Source organism: Octopus sinensis, linkage group LG8 (genome assembly GCF_006345805.1).
Source record: "Octopus sinensis linkage group LG8, ASM634580v1, whole genome shotgun sequence".
Classification (NCBI taxonomy): Eukaryota; Metazoa; Mollusca; class Cephalopoda; order Octopoda; family Octopodidae; genus Octopus; species Octopus sinensis.
The window spans coordinates 32,044,644-32,065,188 of NC_043004.1; the positions used below are offsets into that span (position 1 = coordinate 32,044,644).

General features: G+C 34.3%; 1 protein-coding gene across 1 annotated transcript in view; it reads right to left on the reverse strand.

The window, feature by feature from the left end:
- Positions 1-442: 442 nt before the first annotated feature.
- LOC115215062 (peroxiredoxin-2) overlaps positions 443-20,545 on the reverse strand; it is a 32,459-nt gene continuing 12,356 nt past the window's right edge. Inside the window, exons 2-6 of the mRNA XM_029784209.2 lie at positions 14,146-14,282; positions 12,123-12,239; positions 11,320-11,442; positions 9,414-9,544; positions 443-910 (exon numbers count right to left, since the gene is read on the reverse strand). Of these exons, the coding sequence (XP_029640069.1) occupies positions 828-910; positions 9,414-9,544; positions 11,320-11,442; positions 12,123-12,239; positions 14,146-14,273 (582 nt within the window). The 5' untranslated portion in view covers positions 14,274-14,282 and the 3' untranslated portion in view covers positions 443-827. The remainder of the gene's footprint in view (positions 911-9,413; positions 9,545-11,319; positions 11,443-12,122; positions 12,240-14,145; positions 14,283-20,545) is intronic.

Below are 20,545 nucleotides of genomic sequence, written 5' to 3' on the forward strand. Positions count from 1 at the left end.
AGCAAGAAACTAAGAAATAGATCTAAAAGATTTATTGGATCTAATAGATTTGTATGTAAGTCTTCAGAACTATCCATTTGGTAATTCTTTCTCACCATTGCACACCCAAAAATATGCATACATGAGTGTGTATTAAGTTTCCTAGCTCCATCCTATTAACTCCCAACAACCCATATTATAATGCAGGACATACCACAAATCTCTTTTGGTACCAATACTTTTAACCCCTCAACACCTATAAAGAAAGTTACAAGACCTCACTCATGTTGGTTGCCATGAAGAAAAAAAAAAAAAAACACCCAGTATACAGTAGAGTACAGGTATCTAAGTACAAACATATACATATGTCCATGTATGAATGTGTGCCTATATATGTATGTATTCATGTGTGTGTGTGTATATTATATATATTACATTCAGTTAAATTAAAACAAAGAGCAAATAAATTCAGCGTTAGTTTTTCAATTTTATTTTTAATGCAAATTGCATACAAAATAGATATGACCATTTCTAACAAAGGTGAGAGGGTGGAACATGTTTGATGAAACCAGCAGTAAACTGCCAAGTGCATGTATGTGACAAACTGGATTGTCTACTAAAGTAGGTATAAGTGAACATTTGTCTTGAGACAAAAATAGAGAATATATATTAACGTCATATTTGGGATCCATTAATATTTAAATATTTTCATGATTTTTCTGTTTGTAAATTTCAAAACACTACCCAGTCAAAGTAATATTTGAAATGACCTCAAACCCCAACTGCAAATCACAGGGGTTGCAATAGATGTCTAGGTGGGAGACAAAGAGCCAAAAGAAGTTCTTTGTTCACATTTGCTTGAAATATTCCTTGCTGCCTTTAGGGTCGGGTTTCATGGTGTTACTTCCAGGCTTCCACCCAACTGGACACACTGAAAGAGAAAAAAAACCACTTTATAATGACAAGGAACCAAATAAGATGGCACTGAAGAACCATATGATAGAAAAGTAAAAGTAAAGATTTCAATGCACCCACATCACCTCTGAAACATTAATTTTTTTTAAATTTATCATTTGACTGCAGCCATACTGGAGCACTGCCTTTTAGTTGAAGAAATTGACCTCAGGACTTATTCTTTGTGAGTACTTATATCAGTCTCTTGCCAAATTGCTATGTTACAGGGATGCAAACACAAACATCATTTGTCAAGCAATGGTGAGGGGACAAAAACATACACACACACACACAACAGGCTTTCAGTTTCTGTCTATCAAATCCACTCAAGGCTTTATAGTTCGCCCAAGGCTATAGAAGATATTTGCCACAGGTGCCACACAGTGGGACTGAACTCAGAACCATGTGGTTGGGAAGCAAACTACTTAGCATACAGCCATGCCTGCATTGTAAAATTATAAAAACCAAAAAAAAAAAAACCAAAGAAAAAAAAAATGTCTAATTTAGTATAAGGAAGTTAGAAAAATTTCTCATTTATATGCAAAACTTTAGCTGAGGAGGTTTAAGGCCAACGTCTAGAAATATTGCTGCAACTACTGAAAATTAAACCTTACCCCCCACATTGCATATCTAAATTTTTATCAATGTATTGGGGAGCACAAATTCCTTAGAAAAAGTGTTTATCAGATTAATATTTTTAAAAAATTTAAATGTCAAACAAAGTAACCAGTTCTGATCACAACCATTAAACTGAAGAGTCAAGAACCATTAAAATGAAAACCAGAGTCATTAATGGCATATGGGAAAAGTATATGGCATTGAATTCAATTATTATACAGTGGCTATTTTAAAAACTCAAAATAAAACATTAATAGTTTAGGATCCAGGTTTATTAAACAGACTCAAACTTATCCCATTCTTCATTAAATTTTCAGCTTTCTGCTAAAACACACACACCTATTTATATATAAGCTTCGCAAGAGATGACAAAGAACTAGAACAATTGGCAATTTGCTGTGCTTGAGAAAACTTGCCTAAGTAAATTCCAAGCCATAAAGGCACATCCTTTATTTCCATGCTCACCACTGCTGTATTTCCCTCCATTCTCCTTCACCTACCAACCTGCGCACAGTGTCCCTTTTGAATCCCCTCTACCCGTACCCCCCCCATCTGAATTGCATCTATGACATTGTTCAAATCTACCTCTCAACACTGACCCGCAGAAGTCCAAACCAAATATCTGCTCAACTAGAGAAGATCTGTAAAAGAAATGGGCAGTCTTGTCCTTTCTAAAACTTAGGAATACAAAGTTTACAGGGAAAAAAAAATTGTGCATTGTACAGAAATGAAAGTGAACACATGATAATCAAACTACAAGATTTAAAAAGATGAAACCTGCATCAAGTATAGTGACTGGCAAAAGGTTGAGTGGGTGTGATGAAGCTTCAATTTTAAGGATAACCATTGGCTTTTATCTAATATTCACCTTGAGGCTGATTTAAAATAAAATTCATCTTACATAAGTATAATTGTACAGGAATACAAAATTGCCACTCATGATCTATGAAAAAGTAACAATGAAATATTGAACCAAACACTAAAACAAGAACAGCTGTCTTTTGTGCATGCTAAACTAAATCACAAAAGGTTGAAAATAATTTACCCATTAAGGATCAGATTTACAATGAAACTGTCTACAGATTAACAGAAAATAGTAATTTGAGCTTAATGTGGCTAAGAAACGAAAGACTAATTACCTGAAGAAAAATACTAACTACAGCAATCTGTCTAAATCTATGAACAGATTGGAATCTAGTAAATCAAACTAACAGCAATTTCACTGTTAGCTCTTTTATAACCTAAGTTTTATTTCCCATTTTGCATACTATAAATATATTATTAAATGGCCATTGTTGCTATATTATTGCTGTTAGCACACAGCAACTGTATTTATGGTATACCACAGTAATCACAGTTTAATTATATGCCACAAAGAGATGAAATCAAAATATATCCTGCATTTTGATAATACCATATGACTTCTAATTCATAGGAACTGTGTCAGAGTGAAATGTCTAGTATCTTGCAGTGCAATGAACCAGGGAAGTGTCTGAGCAAATACAAAGCAGCTTACATATTACAAGCACCACCAAATGTGACTAAAACACGAAGTGCAAATATGGGAGAGAAAGCAATTTCAAAGCCATCATTGCCCACAGAAGAGGATGGACAGTCATGGGCTGGACAAGCATTCAGACGTACAGGTTCCTTATGTTGTATGAGGCTTTTCTCCCCATCCTCTTCCTGCAAGGTTAAAAAAAATCTAGTTATTTTTTAAAATTAAAAGTTGATTGAAAATATTTCTTTAAGAGTACTATTTTAAAATAAGGTACCTTGGACATTTCTAAGTACAGTTTACACTACATAAAGTCAGGTTTGATGATTCTAAATAAATATTGCAAAGCACAAAGATAGCAACTAACAAGCAGTTTAATTAGCCAGCAAATATTTTAAGTTAATTAACTAGACAATGTGCTCATTGTTTTCTATTAAAAGCAAATGTTTATTAATACTAATAATATTTAGGAACTGCATAAAATTAGACATTGTTTAGCTGTGTTTGTTACGTGGAAATGAAAAAGCAGTTATTGACAAATTACAGAAATTAACTTGGGCAAAATAATGCAAGATGAAATTGATGGCATAGTAGTTTTTCTAGTCACACCAGCTCAAAACCAGAAACCCACACAGCAAATTTTCACTTTAGTCATCAATATGACAAACTGTAGTCATGCAGATAGAAACTCCAATAGCCAATAATGCTGCACGAGTAACAGCATGTTATACATGTGAACTTTACATCTATAAGGTGTTAAGCATTAAAACTTCCAAGGAAGGATATAAATTAAGTGAACTCAATGTTTCAGTATGGTCTTAGTTCTGATGACTGAGGTAAGCTAAAACAGTTACATTTAAATAATACACATCTAAAAATTACCTAAAACAACCTCACAAAACTGCTAAATTTCCCATAATTTATCTAGTTACAGAACCATCATTATATGGTCCTATAACTATCAATATCTAGGTTAATTAAAATTTTTTACAAATATAGTATTTTCTGAAACAATTTCTTACACCTAAATAGTCTAAAGAGAAATTCTCAAAATCAGAATTTTAAAATGTAATTTATTTTTATACTCATTATTTTGGATCAACAGATGTGGGAAGAAAATTAAGTGAATACTGAACATGAAATCAATGTAAATAAGTTAAAACAGGGTCACATAATGCAAGTGATGCAAAGCAGTGATAAAATAGTACAGGCTAGGAAAACTAGTGGTCATGCTGTGTACTAAGAACATAGTGGTTGGTAGCACTTGAAAGAGAAAGCCTGTGAAGGAAAATGAAGGATATCAAGGTCAGAGTACTTGAGTTTACAGTTAATGGACCAGCACCTTTGCTATATTATGTCTGTTCTACAAGACAGAAAAATCTCAGTTCACCCTTGAATAAACTCAGTTACAGAATACAATAGTAGGGTCCACTAAGAGAAATTTTGGTCTTGCAATCATTAAGACAGGGACATGACAGAAGCAGGAAGGAAGTAGCTATTTTACTGCTGCATTTCACATGCTGGCAAAACTAGATTGTCTTGATATCAATTTCTGGACATTCATGAAGAGATTAGTTTGTTTCTTCTCTTGATTCATGAAAAAAAAAAAACTATTCTGGATATCTAATAATAATGCAAAGTGTATCTTTCATCACTTTTTCCTCACCTGGTTATTATAATAATAATAATGAAATTATTGTATACAGTGCTCAGGTGCACCACAACTTGTCAGAAAGTGCATATAAAGTACATGCAGTAATGTAAAAATGTCTGGAAAGCGAACAATGTACGAGTCAGATACATGCTTGTGTGTGTATGGAGGGGAGAAAATCAAGTGTAGTGTTGGCGAATCTCAGGAAGCATGGAAGTTTTGAAGGATGCAGTGCTCCGACAACTAACAACTGATGCCGGCAGTTTGTTCCATGCTTCTATTGAGGATAGAAACTAATAATTGCATTTCAGAATGCAGCATGATTTATGGAACAACCATTCATCCACTGACCACCCATTATAATTTTTCGTGTCCATTCATGTCCATCAAAATACATCTATTAATCTGATAACTACAGGCAAAGCTATGATTTACTTATGAGATTTAATAAGACCAAGGCACATCAGGAGTTATTACCCATCTTTGCAAAGATCAGGTTAAATTAACATTAGCCAATGAATAAATGTTTTGTTACTGTATTACAATTTTACCCGACTACATTATGGCCTTAACTTTACTGGCAGTTTTCTATCCTAATAACTGAGTCAACTGTTAATCTCGAAATAGACATACCTAAGAACTAAAAGTTGCCAGAAAGTCTTCCATTTGAGAGGTTTGCTTCTCAATTACTGGTTTCAGGTTCAGTGTCACTGAAGGAACCTCTAAGCTGTCACTCAACAAGCCAGACATAACAGACATAATAGCCATAAAATTACACTATACTAGCTTGAAAACACTAATCCAAGATAGCTCTGAAAAAGGCAGGATGATCATTGTTGGATTGCCTTTAATCATAGATCTACTTGATCAGTTGATCTGTGATGACAACCACAATGCTAGATTCTAATAAAAATTGTTCGATTACTATTGCCAAAGCACAGAGGGAATTTCCTATCAAATATGCACTATGGAGGAATCTGTTCAAGAATCTGACTTAGTCAAAGTAGCAGTAAAATCTTTGTCAGAACAGAGCCACATACTGATTTACATACCATGTGAAATACAATTACTACAATTACACTCCTATAATTGCATCTCATACAGCAGTTATTTCTGAGGGGGGGGGACTGCAAAGACTGCCCAAGTCAAATTTAAAAACATCAGCTCTCCATTGAAAGAGCAGAATATATAGCATTGTGTTATGTCCACTACTACTGTTACTGTGTTGAGGACATGAGAAACAGGTTAAGGAATTTTAGTATTTCTTTTATGTATGAGCTATGGTTTGAAGTGTAACTGCTAAGAAACAGACTTGCTGCATACCATCTTCAGCAGTAGAGGAATTTGCCGACCAAGTAGCTCCCAGGATACTTTGGTAATGAAACAAACTGACCAACTTCAGTTGAGTTTCTCCAAGCAATGTTATGATTTATCTCAACATTGCTTGGAAAAATGACAAGTTTGACATCCACTTTATACATTGAAAGTTTATTAGTCCCATTCCAGTCATGGCTATTGCCTTAGTTACAGAGTGCATCTAGAAATACATTTATGTATCCTTTATCTATTAAGATGGCTTTTACAATAGTTAGCACATTGCAGAAATTTGAATCTTGAATATATTTTAATATATTGTCAGAAATGGCAGCATTTGAAGTGTAGCTTGCTACAAACTGTATCAACCACAGAAACTGGATAGCACTGTAGCACTCCCTACAGTCACATACACAGATAAAAATTAATCCGTCACAGTTCAGCAGACACTAAATACAGCAGGGATTCTAATGCAGCAAAAAAAGGATTAACATTTTAGCATTTAAACTGACCATATCAGACCCAGATATCCAGCCTTTTTAGAACTACCCAACAAAGTCAGTGTAAAAGAAAATCGTAATGAAATCTGGAAACTGAGAATGCAGGATTTATTCAAAGCAACGTGAATAAGCATTATATTTAACTAACTAATCTGAATGCTCAGGATTAAACCAATTCTCTCAACCAAATTGTGTTGATTCAAATTCTGAAACTCGACAAGATACAGACCAAAAGTTTGTGGGTAAAATTTGAGAGGTAGACAGTACAGGTACCTGTCTTACATGTTGGGCTTTCTATGTTTGTGTCCCATAACAGTGGTGCAACAATGAATATCAAACAAGTACCAGAGTTAATATGATCTACTTTGAAAACTACTCAAGTTGGCTACAGTCCCATGACTGAGCCCAGTAAAAGTATATACACATTGGTTCCTTAATTATATTTACAGAACTAAAATAGGGGGCTTCACTACAGACAGAACACTAACAGTGCACTATATTATGCCACTTGTGCAATAGTGTCAAGAGGGAAGAAAAATTAGTAAAAGACCCACACACCAACATGGAGAGAGTAACAGCATCACGAAGACCACAGTAAGGTTGTGTTTGAGGATTTATAAGGTCATCAACTAGAACAGAACCAATGCCAGTCATTGCAATTTCATAAAAATAAGCTAGTAGTTAGAAATTCTAACATTTCAAACAAGCTGTAGAAAAAAAAAAGAATTTATTATTGAAGTACCTAATATTTTAAGGTTACTGATAGCTTCACTTAAAATCTGTAGTTTTCATACCTGAGGGGGTGCCATATAACAATCCAAAACAATACTTCTACAAGACTAAACTTTATGTACACATCCAGTAGTCTAGGTTTTGATATGAATAATCTTATATAATCATATGAGCACAATAGAAAACTAGACATTTTTAAAGGAATTCATATTAATGAAAATTAAGTTACATTCTAAAATGTAATTATATATTTCAGGAAAAAAAAAGTTCGGATTTTTTTTCTACAAGACTTACTTTGAAGAACTAATTTAAAAGAGCTTTAGAAATTAGAATCAAAGTAGATGAAATATATTCCAAGTATGTCCAATGCCTTCATATTCTGACAGAAAAAACATTTATCTCACAAAGACATTGACAAGAATATAGAAGAAGCAAATTAAAAGTTATAAGAATTAAATGTAATTCAATCCTGAAATACTCATTTTTATAAATTACAACCTTAAGCTATATTGAATCTTTCCAAAAAAGGATTCATATTTACAGTTTTCCAGAGAAAAAAAAAAAAAACTAACGAAATTCATATAATTATAGACAAGTTTAAATTAGAATTCACAGACCAATTCAAAATGAAATTTATTGTTTTCAACCTTTTATACAAGAGCAAGTATATATTAGAAGATATGGCTACCATCATTTAATGATTAAAGAGAATTATGCCAAAATCAAAGAAGGCATTAGTTTTACATTAATTCTGAAATAACTGGCATTAGACATACAGAAATAGAACTAATTGTCAGCAAAGGCATCAGTTATTGTGAAACCCCAAAACTTAAAACTACTGAAGTTTAAACTTCAGTCACTTTGACAGTCAGGCAAATAGTATTGCTCAATGCATAACTAAAGCACAATATTAACATTGACTCAAGTTTTCATTTTCTGTATTGTTCAGAACCTGAACAAATTCAAGCATCAAGTCAACATGTGACTCGCATGATCAAATTAGTGCAGAATTCGTTTCAAAATCTTAAGCCAAACTAGAACTAGTTTAGTTTACACAAATGACCCATACCATTGAGTGGCTGAATAAAAAAATGAAAGACCCTCACTACGTAAAGGACAGACTCCATCTTATCAAAATCATTAAAACTAAACTGATGCAAGAGCTTAAATGAAGTAATGATTAACCAGAAAGCTGACAATAGATTACAATACCATTGAGTCAATCTTTTCTAGGGAAGATAAAAGTTTCAACAGAAAGGAAATGACGCTTGTAATATGGGCTCACAGGCAATACAAATTTAGGAGGACCTCTACAACAATACAATTGATTAATTATCTTACCAACACATCAGCAAGCTAAAGACAGTGTTACTAGTAAGCCTCAAAGAGAAACTTGTCCAGTGCAAGTCTTTCATCAATACCAATGAAAAAATTTGATAAAACAAATGTACATTGAGCAAACATTATTTCACCAAGTAAATCTACAAGTATTTCAATTCTATAGCAAACTAAAATAGGACCATTCTGTATGTAGTGTAATCAGGACAATTCTATCTAATATCCTTTAAATTAGCAGCATGTGGGCCAAGGGAGATTAAGCTGTTATTTCTCTTCCTTGAGAAAACAGACCTGACAACTGATCAGGTTAAGCTGTTTGAATACCAAATTGCATACAAATCTAACATCTGTGACTGATGTTCAAGCAATACTGTAAACATGCTCTACAGTATTATATAAATTTGAAGCAGGAGAAATATTCACAAAACTATTCAGTAAATTTTTGGCAACTGAAAAATAAACTTCAGTAAATCGGGTATGCAATTAAATTATTTTCCTACAGAATCAAATCAACTTCAAATCAGTTGAAGTTAAAAATTTTCTAAGAGAAGCAAGGATCTATAAAAGAAAAGAATAAAAAACTAGAAATCAACAAGTATTATAGATGTAATTTCATGTTTCTTGTATCAAAGCAATCTGAAAGTAATTATACAGCATTAAAAAACTTGATTAGTAAGAAATGTGTTTTAATTCTTTAGTGACTAAACACTACCATAAAACCATCAGAAAGACCAATAATTCATATTGGCCATAAAGCCATTGTCAGATAATTATTACAAACATTACTGACATTCAGAGATAAAATGGAACTAAGATTGCAAGGTCTTACCTTCACCGTGTTTGTCTGTAAATTGGAATGCTTGTACCAAACGCAGTGTCTCATCAACTGATCGACCAACTGGTAGGTCGTTAATAGTTATCTGTCTCAAAACACCTTTCTCATCAATGATAAATAGACCCCTGAAGAAAAAAAAAACCCATATATAATAAATCTGAAGAAATGAGTTTCTGAAACTTTGCTTTAATCAAATTTATTTTTAAATGACTAATTGTTATGTGTGGACTATAGTTACTAGTAATATGTTAAGTGAATTAATAGTTATTAGCCTGCTTTACAATCATACCAAACGAATTGGTTTTCACAAAAAAGCTATTGTTTTACTAGTCATTTCATCTAATCATTTCCATTCAAGAAATGAATCACTCTTTAAGGGGAGAGTTTAAGAAAAAAGTGTCAAGTCAGCTAAATTGACCGAAAACCATTGTCGGACAACTGGGTGAAAAAAGAAAATAGTTTTAATGCAATGAACAAGTTCCCAAGTTATTATAGGAGAGTGTGCTGGCTAATAGCAGTTAAAGAAGTCTGACATAAATGCTGCCTCTGAAACCACACAAAATTTATGCCAGTGTGTAACCTGGGTCAGTCTAGACTGAATACCCTAATTGCATCCAGATCAGATGACTGTAGGATCCACAGCCATACCACATTGCAAGTTTCCACACCGACCATGTATTATAATTTGTAGGTCCCTGGGGTAAGCGCTGTAGAGGAAGACATTGTGAATGCAACAGCTGCAACATTTCAGGTAATGGTATTATCTGTGTCAATTTAATGTCCACTTTTCCATGGTCAGACGGAATTCAAAGATTTTCTACAACAGAATGCTGTTATAGTCACCAACCCTTGCATTTCCAAGCAAAGTAATATTGTCCCATGATCAGATTTCCATAGAATATTGGCAGCAATACTGTCTGAAAGACAGTGATAGATGTTTTACAACTATTGCAGGATGCCAAAACAAAGAGAAATACATTCACATAGCAAGCTTCAGCAGTTTTCATCTAAAAAAGTGCCACAAAATGGGACTGAACCTGAAGCAACATAACTGGAAAGCAAACTTCTTAATGACTCGGTGCTTATGTTTGTGATCAATGTTCTTAGGACAGCATTTTAGATATCTTTGAGAATATAATAGGAAAGATTGTAAGAGCTAAAGCCTACAGTAGCAACTTTAAAGTGTCCGAGTATTTTGGTTTTAGTGTACAGGTAGCCTATGCACAGTCATATTATACATATGCATTGTGTTAGTTATGGAAAGCTTGTAGTCTCAAAACAGGACTGACATACTTCATGATGGATGTAATAACATCTGCTAGCTAAATGCGGTGCCCATATAAGAGAGAGAGAGAGAGAGAGAAAGAGAGAGAGAGAAAGAGAGAAAGAGAGAAGAGAGAGAGAGAGAGAGAGAGAGAGAGAGAGAGAGAGAGAGAGAGAGAGAGAGAGAGAAAGAGAGGAGAGAGAGAGAGAGAAAGAGAGGAGAGAAAGAGAGAGAGAGAGAGAAGAGAGAGAAAGAGAGAGAGAAGAGAGAGAGAAAGAGAGAGAGAAGAAAGAGAGAGAGAAAGAAGAGAGAGAAAGAAGAGAGAGAAAGAGAGAGAGAGAAAGAGAGAAAGAGAGAGAGAGAGAGAGAGAGAGAGAAAGAGAGAGAGAGAGAAAGAGAGAGAGAGAGAAAGAGAGAGAGAGAGAGAGAAATAGAGTGAGAGAGAAAGAGAGTGAGAGAGAAAGAGAGTGAGAGAGAAAGAGAGAGAGAGAGAGCAAGAGAAAGTGCCCTCACTGTTCTTACTATGGCAGACACAGGTAATTTACCGTTGTGAATACTAATTCGATGTTAACTACAATAAAGCTACAAGCACTATCAGCAAATATTTCAAATTTGCTAAAAATGCAAATTACTCACCTGAAAGAAATTCCTTCATCTTCCTTCAAACAACCATAATCTGATGCAATTTTGTGGGTCTTGTCAGCCAAGAGAGGAATCTTCATTTCTCCCAAACCTCCTTGTTTCCGTGGTGTATTGATCCTGGAAAAGGAAACGATGAGCTGTTACCATAATAAATATTCACGAGACACCATCGTAAATACACTCCTTTTTTTTTCTCATTGGCATTTAATGAAGCCCACATCTATATAAGAAAAACTAAATCATTAAAATGATATAGCGATACAAACTGCTGTAAAGAAAAAAGACATTAACTCAATGTATGGGAGACAACTGTGGACAGATTTTGGCAAACTTCATACTTGAAATAGTGAAGAGAGAATCACTATTTTACATCTGCTTCTTCATGCTAGCAAGGATTAGACAAGTTTATTTTAACCAGATACTCTTGCTGTTGCTAACCCTTTTCAAGAGAGATATCTCTTAAAACATCAAAAGTACAAAGCCAGCAGATTTGTTGACAGGAGGAATGACATCACTGCTATTTCTCAATTTCTGGAGAAATACAAGTGTCAACAAACATACAAGAGTTCAATTTCTGTCAACCAAATTCACTCAGACGGTTTTTGATCAGCTCAGTGCTAAAGAAGACACTTGTCCAAGTCACCATGAAATAGGATTGAACTCAAAACCATGTATTTGCAATGTGACCATCATTCAACAGCCATGTCTGTATCTAGCACACACACCCCTTTCAAAAGCAGTTATAAAATTATAATAGATGGAATAGTTCAGAACAAATTGATTAAAGAATCACTTACCAAGCAAGATGGGAATAATGGCTGTCAGTCGAGCAAGCAACCACTTCACAGTTGATGTCTTTGAATTCTTCCATTCTGTCGCTAAAGGCAGTGATTTCTGTGGGACACACAAAGGTGCTGGAAGATAGGTATGAAGAAAAAGTTACCATAATTTAATTGACAAACTGATTTAAAACGCAAGCAGAGTTTAGTGATGTTCTGTTTGAAGGATTATGGAGCATTAAAGACTAAAAGTGAACTCACATGGACAGAAAGTAAACTATCAAAAAGTAAGTCACTAGTGGATTATGACCGTCCACAACTGTCAGTGACTAAGTCAGCTTTCAACAGATGAACCTGAAATTCTGTACCAGGAAAAGAGCAACACCAGTTCTATGTCCTATATACCAAGAAATTAATATTCTAATATTAGACCTAATTATAACAGTTAAGTTCTTATACACTTGAACATTTTGCTTTCATTACCTGATTGGAGACATTTTACTTCATAAAACTAAAATACTTGAACTACAAATTACATCAGCCCACAAGTATACATATCTCAAGATGACACTTCAATGCATACATAATACTTTAAACAAGGCAATTTTGTAAGGATGAGATTGTAGATAAATATATCAACTACCAGTGACAGACACAGCTGAGATTAACTTTTACTAGCCAAATAAAAACAATTGGGATATCTAAATCTTTCTCAGACAACACTGCTCATATATTGTTCTGTAATTCATCATTGAAAATCTTAAAAGGTTGTACATTATCAAAAGAAAAATCTAATAAATTTAATGTGTGCAACAGTGGTTTATAAAGCTAAAACAAAATCTTCAGTGAAATTAGTGTGTGTGTGTGTGTGCATGGGGCAAGTGGGGTATGAAGTATATTTCAATTTCAGCTTCACAGTATCTGACACCATGGAATTTATCTTATCTTCCTTTCCAATAATACTAGATGTTATTCGAATATAGAAATAATATTCTCCAAACCTTCAAAGACCATCACATGTATACAGATGGGATATTTATAATTAAAATTACTAACAGTGAGAAAGTCAAATTAGTCACCTTAGACTTAGCACAAACAAATACATATTTTGTTCTGTGAACCTACCTCATTAAAAATCTTAAGGGAAGATTGTATATTATGCAAAAAAACAAAAAAAAAACGGAATTCATTGTTTAATCTCCTTAATATCTCATACTCTTGACCCAGAACTTTGTTTCCGTAAGAGCCAAGCCAACTAGATATTTGGTCAACAATCAGAACATCTGATAATTTCCAGCTAGTCAATTAGATTATTATATCCTATGAAGATTGCTCCATAGCTGTCCACCACTGTATAATTATCAACTGTAGGGATCAAACATTAACAACTTTATTCCAAATGAGGTTATTTTTAAGTGACTGTTCATTACCCATTTTATATTAATGTTTTAATATTTAAAAACAATGCCGACACTTTTACTGACAGCAACTGATACTTCTAAACCCACATTAAATAAACAGATCATGTACCAAGACTTGGGAACAGTGTACTTGGCAATATTGCTGATGGCGCCATGAAAACGATGATCCATTCCAAAAATTTTTGATGAGATCATGTAGGATCAAAAGTAAAGATGGAAAAAATTTATGACCACCCTAAAATAACACTAGCACTTTCAAAATATTTGTAATATTAATTTTATTTATAAAGTGATTTTAGTAACCATGCTGAATTTTGAACTCAAAATATGACAAATCATCTAATTTGGCTGCCAATTTATAAAATACAGTCTACTAATTCGTCAACTAACCCAGTAATTAACCTTTGTTAGCATATTTTCAATTAATTTTGAAAATTGTAGTTAGTAAAGTAACTCATTATGCTGGTGTCTGGAACAACTTGATGGAAGGTTTTAATTTAAATCAATTTAAAACAAGTTTGAATCACAGAATTATTAGGAGTAATTTTAGTTGGGTTGGTATCAAAATGGTTAAGGAGAGATGTTTTTTTTTTCTGTATGATATGAAAATTTATACTTACAAATCAAGTGGATAGAAGAATAGCACCAAATATTTTCCTTTGAAGTCTGACAGCTGGATAGTTTTGAACTCACCATTAACAACAGCCATTCCTTTAAATTCTGGGGCTTTCTGGGCTAAATTTAGCATGTTGATAATCTGAAAAATAAGTTTCATACTTTTGTTACCATGGCAACACTATAGCTAAATGACCATTCATGAATCAGAAGTGTAATGTTAGTGAAAGTCAACAAGGTAAGGAAATGTACTTTTTCAAAGAGTATAACAGATGGCTGTAGTCAGTTTAAATCTAGAACTTCAATGTCAAAAACTGAAATTTAAGTTACACTAAAAAAAATCACAAAAAAAAAAGCAAAAAAACTAACTTGATCTTTAAACTTACTGAAAACAAATTGCAATATCACAAGCCTGCCATTATGTATTCATCTTTTACTACTATTGTAAGCCATTTCTCTTGTAAAAAAAGCTGATTTTATCCACCTTACCTCAAACCTACTCACCCTGCTAATTTCGTTATTGCCCACAAGGGGCTAAATATAGAGGGGACAAACAAGGACAGACAAAGGGATTAAGTCGATTACATCAACCCAGTGCGTAACTGGTACATGATTTATCGACCTCAGCGGAATTTGAACTCAGAACGTAACACAGATGAAATACCTATTTCTTTACTACCCACAAGGGGCTAAACACAGAGAGGACAAACAAGGACAGATAAATGGATTAAGTCAATTACATCGACCCCAGTGCATAACTGGTACTTATTTAATTGACCCCGAAAGGATGAAAGGCAAAGTCGAGCTCGGTGGAATTTGAACTCACATTGCGACAGGCAAAATACTGCTAAGCATTTCGCCTGGTGTGCTAATGTTTCTGCCAGCTCGCCGCACACTGTCACCCTAAAATCTTGCAAACATTAAAAACTAGTCCCTCATGAAGCTTCCAAAACTTCACAGCTGTCATTTCAAAAATATCCAATAAATTCTTTAAACTCCAGATATTTCTCACCCTGCTATATAATAAAAAAAAAATAAAAGAAAAAAGTTGGATTGGTTGATTGCCTGGTAACTAGGAGACAAGAGATAACAGGATGACAATCAATTTCAACTGATAGGTGACACTATCAAGATAGTTTAGTCATGAGAACTAAACTAGCCTATCTAAAAATATAGGTCAGCGATCAGGCCAAATTAAAATACCTTGATACTTCAGCTTCTGGTTGCAAATCATTTGAGATATTGCCTTAAAGTAAGAAAATATTACTATTAATATTGCATAAGTGCAGGCATGCTTTACAGCCAATTTCGTTTTCAGTCCCGCCGCATGGAACCTTTAGCTAGGCAGTCTTCAGTCCCGCCGCATGCAACCTTTAGCTAGGCAGTCTTCAGTCCCGCCGCATGCAACCTTTAGCTAGGCAGTCTTCAGTCCCGCCGCATGCAACCTTTAGCTAGGCAGTCTTCAGTCCCGCCGCATGCAACCTTTAGCTAGGCAGTCTTCAGTCCGCCGCATGCAACCTTTAGCTAGGCAGTCTTCAGTCCCGCCGCATGCAACCTTTAGCTAGGCAGTCTTCAGTCCCGCCGCATGCAACCTTTAGCTAGGCAGTCTTCAGTCCCGCCGCATGCAACCTTTAGCTAGGCAGTCTTCAGTCCCGCCGCATGCAACCTTTAGCTAGGCAGTCTTCAGTCCCGCCGCATGCAACCTTTAGCTAGGCAGTCTTCAGTCCCGCCGCATGCAACCTTTAGCTAGGCAGTCTTCAGTCCCGCCGCATGCAACCTTAGCTAGGCAGTCTTCAGTCCCGCCGCATGCAACCTTTAGCTAGGCAGTCTTCAGTCCCGCCGCATGCAACCTTTAGCTAGGCAGTCTTCAGTCCCGCCGCATGCAACCTTTAGCTAGGCAGTCTTCAGTCCCGCCGCATGGAACCTTTAGCTAGGCAGTCTTCAGTCCCGCCGCATGGAACCTCAGCTATGAATGACCATATGGAAGTTTGTCTTATGAAAATTTTACATTAGCCTGAGGAATCAATCCTTGAACGCACGTCTTTGTATCAACACCACTTGGGCAGCAGTGATGTTTGCCAAAGTCATTTAAAACCCAAAAGATAGTACCAGTCATGCACAAGTCCCTCTCCCTATTTTTTGAATTGACTACATTGCATGGAAAAGGATCATACCAGACCACTCACTACACCACCTTCTCAAAACAGAGTTGAGTAAGGCAGTAGCAATCACTTATACAAAGGTTTATTGAAACCATCCAAAGATGACCCGAAATAGCATGGAATGGAAATAAGTCCAAAATGTTCAATAATTTAAGCAATCCTGACGTCATCATCAATTTATATTGATACAATGGAGGGAGGGAAGGACGAACAGTCTGTATTGGATTAACAAATTTAATTTCAATATGATTGGAAAGTCTACAGTAACAAATCTCAAATGTGTTCTAAGTGAATCAAATCAATTCCAAAACTTTATGGAACAAATATACATCCTTACTTGCCAGCCTACATTAGTCAAATTATTGTATTCACAATTCTGGTGCCACAGCAAAATTATTTTATCACAATAAAAATACCAAAATATCCCCCCCTTCATTAAACTGAATGCTTAACTAGAAGATAGCAGGCAAGAGAAATAAAATTTCATTCTACAGACGTTATAGAATGCATGGAATAGGGAGTGGTTGGAGATCACGCGGTCGTTAGCCTCAAATCGCCAGGCCTGGTCGGCGTTTGTGAGATGCAGCATTGAGGATGAATGAAGCCAACTCAACCCACCCCGGGTGAATGCTGTCAAGTCATTATAGAATGCACTAATTGTATAAAAGTCATTGCATTTATATATTTCAAGTCAAAGATTAACTGTTCAAAGTTTTAATAATGCATAATTAAGGAAGATAATATAGAGATGCAACACAAAATCAAGTCTTAACTAGTATAGAACAACTTGTTTAAACAATTCACACAATGTAAATTTAAAACTAGCCCCAGTTAAAACTTTAATACATAGCTCATCAATCGTAGTTATAGGAGGAAAAATAAGTGAATGAGTATGGCCTGATAAAGAGGAGCAATGTTAATGAGAAAGGATGAATGCCAAGTTGAGAAAGTTGAACATCAAAAGCAATGACTGATGTAAAAGTACATGGTTTTCGACCAGTAATGCCAATACCTGCAGGAATACAAGAAATACTGGTTACAGCTGTGGACTTGAGAATTAGATCAAAGCTGTAAATAGTTTAGGCTTTGCAAATGCAGTTACACAGGAATGAATACAAACCATCCACCCTCTCTAATCCAACAGGGTTAAGTGGCTATAAAAAAGTATTATACTATGCTTATATATAATTAACTTTCAATTTCAGTGACAAGCAAGCCTCTCTAATCTACAAAGTGAAACTGTCAAAACACAAAAAATAAGTTATGTTAAAAAAATATTACTGAAAGATCAAAGATGTTGCTTGTACAAATGGAAATTTCAATTCAAAACAGGTTTTGCAAAGGTCATAACTGATGCAAATGAAAACTTCCATTGATGCTATTAAGTTAGACATGGCCTGGACCAGTAACGGTCAAAACTAAGTTAAATAAAAACTAAAAGGCAGAATCAGTAGAGATCAGAATATGTTCTACAGTGATTTAGCCCAGCCCTCATGTCCCAAGGACAACTATTTTATACTTGGGTTGTTAATTAGTGAAGGATTAAAGTTGATATAAAGTCATTTGCTTCTGTATTTATTTCCGCCACAATACATTAAAAATTAATATGCAAGTCATTTAAATTCTTATTGTTCACCAAGCACATGATTTATCAATTGGTAAATACATCAGTGCACATGAAAATCTGTTTAGTGGAGTTTTAAACAATATCCTTGAACTCTTGTTAGATTTATTGGTGCCAGTGTTGTATGTGATGTACAGCAACTTAAATCTAGACTAGCTTGTGATCTACATTCAAAATTGTTATAAATTGATTTTATTTTTATTTCATACTAGAAACAATACTGACTATTTGTATACAACATGACTATCATTTAAAAATGTAATAAGGAGACTTTGCTCATTTCATCTGAAAATCTTCCAACAAATGAAATCTAAATGAGATTGAAATGTTTGCAGTGGAACATCACTCAATGTCTTGTGTATGTGTTCCATCTTGAACTAATGTAGATAACATACTACACCGGCTTATTTATCCAGAGTGCTTTCAGTTGACAAAATGTAAAAAACAAAACAAAACAAAAAAAAACAACAAAAACAGAGGGTCCCCGAGCCATCTTACACTAATAAATTGAGTGTATGAACGGAGCCACCTTTAAGAAGTTGGTCTCTTATGAAACACTAGCAATTACCATATTTACATGAAAATCTGCTGAAACATAAGCCATCTAATTACATTTAGAGCTTGAATTTAAAATGCCACTAAACCAGTCACACCAGTCAATGTACAATATTGGAATGTATTTTTGTCAAAGTTTAGGTAATTTTTTAAGCAAATATACTCAAGTTTTAAACCAAACTTGTCAAATACAAAGCATCTGATAAGTTTTTTTCAAGTACAAGGCTAAAATAGAATGATTTGGTAACATGAGGCCTTTCTCAAGAGTGTAGAACAATCTATTCCAAACTTTAAAATTATCTAATATGGTACCAAATTGCATCTAAATAGATGCAGCTACTAAGAGTTATATAGGAGAATACACCACCGGCAGCATACATGCAACTATTACCTTATTAAGGTATAAATGAGATTAACAAATGAAAACATTTAAGTAAATCAAGCCTAGTGGTAAATTTGAAGATGAGAAAACACTAATTACAGTAGTCCTTTTATTTTATAAACTGGGCAAAGTTGGTGAACTGCATAGAGAGAGGATTACAAAATGTTCTTGAATAGATGCAAATTAACAGCAAGGTAAACATGGAAAAGGAAATTCCAACGTCATATGGTAGGGAGGAAAGATGTGATAGTGGTTAGTGCAAGGGCCAGGGACAATACGAGTGACAAAGACAATGAATCAGGAACCCGAGAGGCAGCAAGACATGAACAAGGAACAGGTCATTTCTAAGGAAGTGAAAATCTGATTAAAGAAACATCTGATCCCAGAGACTAAAGTGTTGAGTAAGCTCCATGCTAAACAGAAGGGTAACTATTTTATAAACTTCACGACGTACTATTGCTGTAAGCATATGGTAACTTCTCACAAACGTTTTGAGGTGGAAGCTTAGATTATGTAATTAAGGTCATTAAAATGTTCAAATGTGTTAAGCTATTGTTTACTTGCTGTTGCAGTTATCACTAAGTGTAGAGAAAGCTATTCTTGAAGTTCTAGTAACAGCAAAACTAGTCTGAATTGTTTCTCATGCTTGCGAGGAAACCTTTTTTCCTGTTTATTTCAAGTTATTGTATTTAATATATGGAGATACACGAACTAACTACAATAGATAACGCCTCCAATATTACTGAGAAAAACATTGTAGCTGTCAGGTGTTTATGTGAACATCTAAAATATATAGCACATCGTTTGCATGGTTATGTAGCGCTAGTTATATTACAACTTGAACACGAAATAACTTCTAAAATACGAAATTGTCAAAAACGTTCAGAGTAAACCGTATTCTACGTGAGAAATTCTACCAGTATTCGAAGTTTCAAATTGCTTAGTTAAAAAGATTTTTAAAATCTGAGATGGAATAGAGCCAAGGGTAGTGAGTGTCCTTGTTAGTACATACAACTAGGTGTATTATAACTATGATAGTTATAAAAAAGCATGAACGGCACAATTATAAACAAGTTTATATTTGGTACAAATGACGTAAATCAAAACCACTTCAGCTTTCTACTTAAAAGACACTAGAAACAATTTGGCTGTTACCAGGTTAAACTTAATTTGAAATGTTTTTAGAGATTTGTCAGTAGAACGTATCATTGTAAATATTTAGACAATCTTTATATTCCCAGAAGAATAAAAACGTTAAAAATGCTACCTAACAGCGTACGATGACTGTATGGCAGGGAAAACAGTTTTGTAACTGAATTGTGCAGTTGAAATCAATAAAAACGTTTGAAACCCACATTGATAAAAGACAGTGAAATTGGAATTAAAAAACATTTCTACACAGTATCGACATTAATTGCTTATTTTTTGTAAGAGCTTTATGTAGATTTGGTATTTTATCAGTTGAAAAGGATTAGTTTAAATTTCTGAAATAAAAATATTGATATAGTTCTATTTAAAATATGAAAATTACAAAATTTAAGTGAAATATTGTGTACAAAACCGACATAAACAGTTTGCTTTTTTTAAATTAAAATTTTGTAGCTGATGTCAAAAGAAATCAAAACCTCAAAGAGGCAGAATAAAAAAAAATTTCAAGTTGAGAGGAAGTTTTAAACATTTTC